The sequence below is a fragment of the Rattus norvegicus genome, chromosome X, assembly GCF_036323735.1.
Source record: "Rattus norvegicus strain BN/NHsdMcwi chromosome X, GRCr8, whole genome shotgun sequence".
NCBI classification, from domain to species: Eukaryota; Metazoa; Chordata; class Mammalia; order Rodentia; family Muridae; genus Rattus; species Rattus norvegicus.
Genome location: NC_086039.1, coordinates 75,948,663 through 75,957,104, shown reverse-complemented (window position 1 = coordinate 75,957,104; position 8,442 = coordinate 75,948,663). Strand labels below are relative to the sequence as shown.

The following is an 8,442-nucleotide window of genomic DNA, read 5'->3' as shown; positions in this document are numbered from 1 at the left end:
ACACATGGGCACTGGAAAAAATTTCCTGAACAAAACACCAATGGCTTATGCTCTAAGATCAAGAATCGCCAAATGGGATCTCATAAAACTGCAAAGCTTCTGTAAGGCAAAGGACACTGTGGTTAGGACAAAACGGCAACCAACAGATTGGGAAAAGATCTTTACCAATCCTACAACAGATAGAGGCCTTATATCCAAAATATACAAAGAACTCAAGAAGTTAGACCGCAGGGAAACAAATAACCCTATTAAAAAATGGGGTTCAGAGCTAAACAAAGAATTCACAGCTGAGGAATGCCGAATGGCTGAGAAACACCTAAAGAAATGTTCAACATCTTTAGTCATAAGGGAAATGCAAATCAAAACAACCCTGAGATTTCACCTCACACCAGTGCGATTGGCTAAGATCAAAAACTCAGGTGACAGCAGATGCTGGCGAGGATGTGGAGAAAGAGGAACACTCCTCCATTGTTGGTGGGATTGCAGACTGGTAAAACCATTCTGGAAATCAGTCTGGAGGTTCCTCAGAAAATTGGACATTGCACTGCCTGAGGATCCAGCTATACCTCTCTTGGGCATATACCCAAAAGATGCCCCAACATATAAAAGAGACACGTGCTCCACTATGTTCATCGCAGCCTTATTTATAATAGCCAGAAGCTGGAAAGAACCCAGATGCCCTTCAACAGAGGAATGGATACAGAAAATGTGGTACATCTACACAATGGAATATTACTCAGCTATCAAAAACAACGAGTTTATGAAATTCGTAGGCAAATGGTTGGAACTGGAAAATATCATCCTGAGTGAGCTAACCCAATCACAGAAAGACATACATGGTATGCACTCATTGATAAGTGGCTATTAGCCCAAATGCTTGAATTACCCTAGATCCCTAGAACAAACGAAACTCAAGACGGATGATCAAAATGTGAATGCTTCACTCCTTCTTTAAATGAGGAAAAAGAATACCCTTGGCAGGGAAGGGAGAGGCAAAGATTAAAACAGAGACTTAAGGAACACCCATTCAGAGCCTGCCCCACATGTGGCCCATACATATACAGCCACCCAATTAGACAAGATGGATGAAGCAAAGAAGTGCAGACCGACAGGAGCCGGATGTAGATCGCTCCTGAGAGACACAGCCAGAATACAGCAAATACAGAGGCGAATGCCAGCAGCAAACCACTGAACTGAGAATAGGTCCCCTATTGAAGGAATCAGAGAAAGAACTGGAAGAGCTTGAAGGGGCTCGAGACCCCAAAAGTACAACAATGCCAAGCAACCAGAGCTTCCAGGGACTAAGCCACTACCTAAAGACTATACATGGACTGACCCTGGACTCTGACCCCATAGGTAGCAATGAATATCCTAGTAAGAGCACCAGTGGAAGGGGAAGCCCTGGGTCCTGCTAAGACTGAACCCCCAGTGAACTAGTCTATGGGGGGAGGGCGGCAATGGGGGGAGGGTTGGGAGGGGAACACCCATAAGGAAGGGGAGGGGGGAGGGGGATGTTTGCCTGGAAACCGGGAAAGGGAATAACACTCGAAATGTATATAAGAAATACTCAAGTTAATAAAAAAAAAAATTCTGTTCTTGGGGTTGGGGATTTAGCTCAGTGGTAGAGCGCTTGCCTAGCAAGCGCAAGGCCCTGGGTTTGGTCCCCAGCTCCGAAAAAAAAAAAAAAAAAAAAAAAAAAAAAAAAAAAAAAAAGAAAAATTGTGTTCTTTAGATGTACTCCAAACCTTTTTCTTTCATTTGACATGAAGTTACACTATCTTTTAGGTTTTGAAACAATAAATTTCACGTTGCTAATTAAAAAAAAAATAAGGTACTGATAAACTTAGATGCTGACTCATTTTGTATTTATTTTCCTAAATACAACTATTGTCCTTTTCCATTTCCACAATGTGCTTGCCTTTTTATGAATGATATATAATCTTTTATGTTTTCTGTCTCTGTCTCTGCATATTTCTCTCTCACACACACATGCAAATTCAAGCCTCTTGACAAGATGATGACACTCTGTCATGTTATTTTTGAGTAACAAAAATTTCTAACATGTCAACTTGTTTTTAGAGATTTTAAATATTTGTTTTTGAAAGGTGCTTAATCTTCAGAATGTGACAATATTCTATTTTCTTCCATAATTTGAAGGTACTGCTTCTTCAGGCTTCAATACTTCCTTTGGCTCTCTCTACATAATGAGCATGGGGAATCTGAGTCCATCTTTCAATGTGGATAAGTAGTTGCTTTATGCTATCTACATATTAGAGAATCTGCATTTCCTTTTTGATCTGGAATACAATTTCTATCAAATATTAAATGGCTAGAAGAACAAAGAATTGTCTACTGAGCCATGTTTTATTTCTGTCAGTAGTAGAGCATCTTAAACATCACAGTATTAAGGCAAAATTTCATATTTCCAAAGGCAAAATTTCTATAAATCTTTAAGATAACTTTTAGACATTTGTTCTTTTTACAAATAATAATAAGTCATCTTGGTTTTATCATCAAAACAGTGATGCAATTCTGTAAGATTGGGACTCATATAAACAAACTGATAAAGAAAACCCTCTTAAGACTGCTTTTTCTGTGCCCTAGAGGTTTTGTTGCATTATGCTTTTTATTTTCATTTAGTTCCAGGTATGTTTTATTTCTTTCTTGATTTCTTCTTTGACCCATTCATCATTCAGTAGTGAATTGTTTAATCTCAATGACTTTATGTACATACTTTCAATTTGTTTGCTGTTGACTTTAAAATTTACTGCATTTTGTTATGACCTTTTTGTGTTCCAGGATGTGGTCTATTTTAGAGAAGCTTCATGGGCTGTTGAATAAAATATATATTCTTTGGTATTTGTGAGGACTAATTGTAAACATCTTTTAGGTCCATTTGATGTATGATGTCATTTAATTCTGATGTTTTTTTTCCTAAGCGTTTATCTAAGTAAACTGTTGGGGGAAGTGGGATATTGGAATTACCAAGTACAAGTGAACTGGAATTAAATTTGTGATGTGAAATCTAATAGTACTTTTTAATGACATTTGGATTCAGTAGAGTTTGGCACGTATGTGCTAAGGATTGTTACATATTCTTAGTTAATTGTTCCCTTGATTAGAATGACGTGTCAGTCTTTATCTCTTCTGTTTACTTTCAGTTGGAAGTCTATTTTATCAGAAACTAGTATAGAGATATCTGCTAACTTCCTTGTCCCACTTCCTTGGAATACGCTTTTCTATCTTTTCACTTTAAGGCAAAGATAAAACACTCTTTTGTTTGCTTGTTTAAGATTTTTTTTTCAGCATCTATCTAGATAATCATGTGGTTTATGCCCTTGAATTCTTTTATTTTATTTTTATTTTTTTAGAGTTAAAGATAAATCTTTATTTTTAAACTCTCATCTACCAAATTAACGTTTCCCACCAACTCTGGGAGCAGAGACCTTCATAGGCTTCAGGATCTTTTGTTTAGGGTCTGCCTTTGTGGGGGCCTTGGCAGCAGCCATTGCTGTTTTCTTCCATGCCTGCTTAGCCTTTTTTGCTTCCTTGGCAGCCCTGATAGCCTGCTTTCGCTGAGCTTTCCTAACTTCTGGTTTCTGATTCTTCTTGGCCATTATATCAGCCACAGAAGCGCCCGTGATAGCCCGCTGGAACTTGACTGCACGGCTGGTTCTTTTCTTTTGAATTTCTTCCAACTGACCTTTCTTGTGTTTTCTTCTGTAGAGGACAGTCCAGTTAATTTGCTGAGGGTTCCTTTTGGAAAGGAATGCGGACTCACATTTGTCATTAAGAAACTGGAAAACGGTAGAGCACTTACCTAGGAAGTGCAAGGCCCTGGATTCGGTCCCTAGCTCCGAAAAAAAGAACCAAAAAAAAAAAAAAAAAGAAAGAAAGAAAGAAAGAAACTGGAAAACCTTCCTGTCAGTCCTGGCGTAGTGCCGCCCGTGTCCCGGGTAGATCTTGTACCCACTAAAACTGCACAGCTCGACCTTCATGGTGACAGATGTCGGCCTGCCGGGGGGGGGGGGGGAGATGGCGAAGAGAAAGGTTGAATCCTTTTATATTGCGTGATATATATATATATATATATATATATATATATATATATGTCTTTATGTGCTGAATCATCTTTACATCCAATCTGATCATGCTAGATATAATGTGTTATAGATTTTTGTATGTAAGAATGTAAATTTTTCATTATTTATTATTCTTTGATATATATATATATATATATATATATATATATATATATATATATATATATATATAAAATTTGGGGCATTACAATTTATCTTTCTCCCCCTTCTACTCCTACAGTCTCCTCTTCTCTAGACAAGTCTCCCTCCTATTTTCATGTCATTTTTATCTTATGATTCACTCTGTTTAATTTCCTGGCATGAGCATGGTCAACTGTAGAAATGATTCCCCTCCCACAGTAACCCTTTTCAAGAGCATCTCAGAGAAAGGTACCCCTTCCCTAACAATTACTAACTGCCCATAGCTACTAAGGGAGGAGCTGCCTCTCATATGTAATGGAATACTGATCGCTCAATCTTGCATAGGTCTTGGTCAGGGAACCCCTGATTTCGTTTCCAAGTATTTAAAAACAAAACAACCCCAAAACACCAAACCACGATATTGGATTGGAGAGATGACTCTGTTGTTAAGAGCCCTGGTTGGCCTTTCAGAAGTCCGAGATTCAATTCCTAGCACGTATATGGTGGCTAACAATCATTGAGAACTCCAGTTCCAGAGATTCCATGACCCCTTTTGGCATTTGTGGACACTGTATGGATGTGGTACACAGACATGCAGGCAGGCAAAACATCTGTAATAGAAACAATAAAAAATTGTTAAATTGTATTATACTTTATGAACTCACTTGTATGCCTGTACACATTGCACGGCACACATTTGGGGGTCAGTGAACAACTTACAGGAATGCATTCTCTCTTTCTACCATGTAGATCCCAAGGATCTTTGTCAGTCTTGGTGATATGTGTCTTTGCAAATTAAAGAGACCTTTAACAAGCAAGGAAACTGAAGCATCAAAGGAAAACAAAGGATTTGCCCAGTTCACTGCCAAATTCTACCAGAACTATAAGGAAATTTTATATGTGTAGGCTTATAGTCAAAGAAGCTTCTGCTGCTTTCGTTCTACTTATATGATTTTTTTCAGAAAGTTTTTAGTAGTAGTTATCCCTCGCCATAATCCCTCCTCTGTCCTGCCCTCCCATCCCCCAACCTAGTTAACCCTTCCTGTCCCATTATCCCCCTCTCCTCTTCCTTATCACTGGGTTCTATCTCCCCTCCCTTGAAAGCTCTCTCTCACCATGGCCCCTTCCTAATTACCTGAACTCTGTGGGTATTCCAAAATAAAACACACATATCTAAAGGTTCAAAGCTGACATCCACAAATGAGAGAAAGCATGTGACATCTGTACTTCGGGGTCTGTATTATGTCACTCAGAATGATTGTTTCCAGCTCTAGACATTTACCTGTGAATTTCATGATTTCATTTTTCTTTAAAGGAAAGTGTGTTTATCTTCAGGAAATACAAATTCAAGTACTCTGGGTAAAGGAGTTACCACATCTGTAAGGAACATTTAAATGGTTCAGAACAAAAGCACTTTTCCTAGACATATTATTGACAACAGGCAACTTCTTCATTAGAGACAAACAATAAATGCATGAGGAATCATGGAGTTTAAATGAGTTACAATTTACAAGCATTCTAATAAAAACTGTTCACATAAGAATCATCGGAAGATGCTAAATATAGGAGAGCTCTGTTTGACACAGAATAGAATTAATGTGGCCTAAACGTTCCTTCTCCCAAGTTTGAACCCCCAAAAGGAAAACAGTAAGGACACAGGGGTGAAAGTGTACCCCCATCTTACCATGTGACGCAAATTAGCATCACAAACAGGAGAAATTCTGAGCATCTGCGTATGATGCTTAGTGAGTGAACATCCCTGGATATGAGGCTCAGTGAGAGAATATCACTTGTTATTATTCTCACCCACACTGCACAACCCAGGCATGAGGCACAACCAAAAATATCCAATGTTTCTGTAGGTCTTATCTACTGTTACAATGCAGCAGTATTTTAAAAGACATAAAACAGCCGAGCCATCTTTGAACATCAGAGTCTTTACAGGCATCGTGCAATCCTGGGTGGGATACCACTGCTGATAAGAAACAGAATTGATGGAACTGGAATGCAGACTCCCTCTAGACAAAACTGTTATGTAAATATTCAGCCCCCGAGGTCCCAACTACACTTAGGTAAGATCATATGCTTATTCTTTTTTTTTATTTTATTTTTTTATATTAACTTCAGTATTTCTTATATACATTTCGAGTGTTATTCCCTTTCCAGGTTTCCGGGCAAACATCCCCCTCCCCCCTCCCCTTCCTTATGGGTGTTCCCCTTCCAACCCTTCCCCCATTGCCGCCCTCCCCCCCACAGTCTAGTTCACTGGGGGTTCAGTCTTAACAGGACCCAGGGCTTCCCCTTCCACTGGTGCTCTTACTAGGATATTCATTGCTACCTATGGGGTCAGAGTCCAGGGTCAGTCCATGTATAGTCTTTAGGTAGTGGCTTAGTCCCTGGAAGCTCTGGTTGCTTGGCATTGTTGTACTTTTGGGGTCTCGAGCCCCTTCAAGCTCTTCCAGTTCTTTCTCTGATTCCTTCAATAGGGGACCTATTCTCAGTTCAGTGGTTTGCTGCTGGCATTCGCCTCTGTATTTGCTGTATTCTGGCTGTGTCTCTCAGGAGCGATCTACATCCGGCTCCTGTCGGTCTGCACTTCTTTGCTTCATCCATCTTGTCTAATTGGGTGGCTGTATATGTATGGGCCACATGTGGGGCAGGCTCTGAATGGGTGTTCCTTCAGTCTCTGTTTTAATCTTTGCCTCTCTATACCCTGCCAAGGGTATTCTTATTCCCCTTTTAAAGAAGGAATGAAGCATTCACATTTTGATCATCCGTCTTGAGTTTCATTTGTTCTAGGCATTTAGGGTAATTCAAGCATTTGGGCTAATAGCCACTTATCAATGAGTGCATGCCATGTGTGTTTTTCTGTGATTGGGTTAGCTCACTCAGGATGATATTTTCCAGTTCCAACCATTTGCCTACGAATTTCATAAAGTTATTGTTTTTGATAGCTGAGTAATATTCCATTGTGTAGATGTACCACATTTTCTGTATCCATTCCTCTGTTGAAGGGCATCTGGGTTCTTTCCAGCTTCTGGCTATTATAAATAAGGCTGCGATGAACATAGTGGAGCACGTGTCTTTTTTATATGTTGGGGCATCTTGTGGGTATATGCCCAAGAGAGGTATAGCTGGATCATCAGGCAGTTCAATGTCCAATTTTCTGAGGAACCTCCAGACTGATTTCCAGAATGGTTGTACCAGTCTGCAATTCCACCAACAATGGAGGAGTGTTCCTTTTTCTCCACATCCTCGCCAGCATTTGTTGCTACCTGAGTTTTTGATCTTAGCCATTCTCACTGGTGTGAGGTGAAATCTCAGGGTTGATTTGATTTGCATTTCCCTTATGACTAAAGATGTTGAACATTTCTTTAGGTGTTTCTCAGCCATTCGGCATTCCTCAGCTGTGAATTCTTTGTTTAGCTCTGAACCCCATTTTTAATAGGGTTATTTGTCTCTCTGCGGTCTAACTTCTTGACTTCTTTGTATATTTTGTATATAAGGCCTCTATCTGTTGTAGGATTGGTAAAGATCTTTTCCCAATCTGTTGGTTGCCGTTTTGTCCTAACCACAGTGTCCTTTGCCTTACAGAAGCTTTGCAGTTTTATGAGATCCCATTTGGCGATTCTTGATCTTAGAGCATAAGCCATTGGTGTTTTGTTCAGGAAATTTTTTCCAGTGCCCATGTGTTCCAGATGCTTCCCTAGTTTTTCTTCTATTAGTTTGAGTGTATCTGGTTTGATGTGGAGGTCCTTGATCCACTTGGACTTAAGCTTTGTACAGGATGATAAGCATGCAGCGATCTGCATTCTTCTACATGTTGACCTCCAGTTGAACCAGCACCATTTGCTGAAAATGCTGTCTTTTTTCCATTTGATGGTTTTGCCTCCTTTGTCAAAAATCAAGTGACCATAGGTGTGTGGGTTCATTTCTGGGTCTTCAATTCTATTCCATTGGTCTATCTGTCTGTCTCTGTACCAATACCATGTAGTTTTATCACTATTGCTCTGTAATACTGCTTGAGTTCAGGGATAGTGATTCCCCCTGAAGTCCTTTTATTGTTGAGGATAGTTTTAGCTATCCTGGGTTTTTTGTTATTCCAGATGAATTTGCAAATTGTTCTGTCTAACTCTTTGAAGAATTGGATTGGTATTTTGATGGGGATTGCATTGAATCTGTAGATCGCTTTTGGAAAATGGCCATTTTTACTATATTA

General features: G+C 39.4%; 1 protein-coding gene across 1 annotated transcript; it reads right to left on the bottom strand.

Annotated features, from left to right (window-relative positions):
* Window positions 1-3,398: 3,398 nt before the first annotated feature.
* Window positions 3,399-4,022, bottom strand: Rpl24l1 (ribosomal protein L24 like 1). The gene has a single exon (XM_039100356.2). The coding sequence runs from the start codon at window positions 3,996-3,998 to the stop codon at window positions 3,414-3,416; it is 585 nt and encodes a 194-aa protein (XP_038956284.1). The 5' UTR covers window positions 3,999-4,022; the 3' UTR covers window positions 3,399-3,413.
* Between the last annotated feature and the right edge of the window lie 4,420 nt (window positions 4,023-8,442).

Excerpts from the sequence above, each read along its gene's own strand:
- Rpl24l1 (XM_039100356.2), bottom strand. The coding sequence starts at position 3,998 with ATGAAGGTCGAGCTGTGCAGTTTTAGTGGGTACAAGATCTACCCGGGA.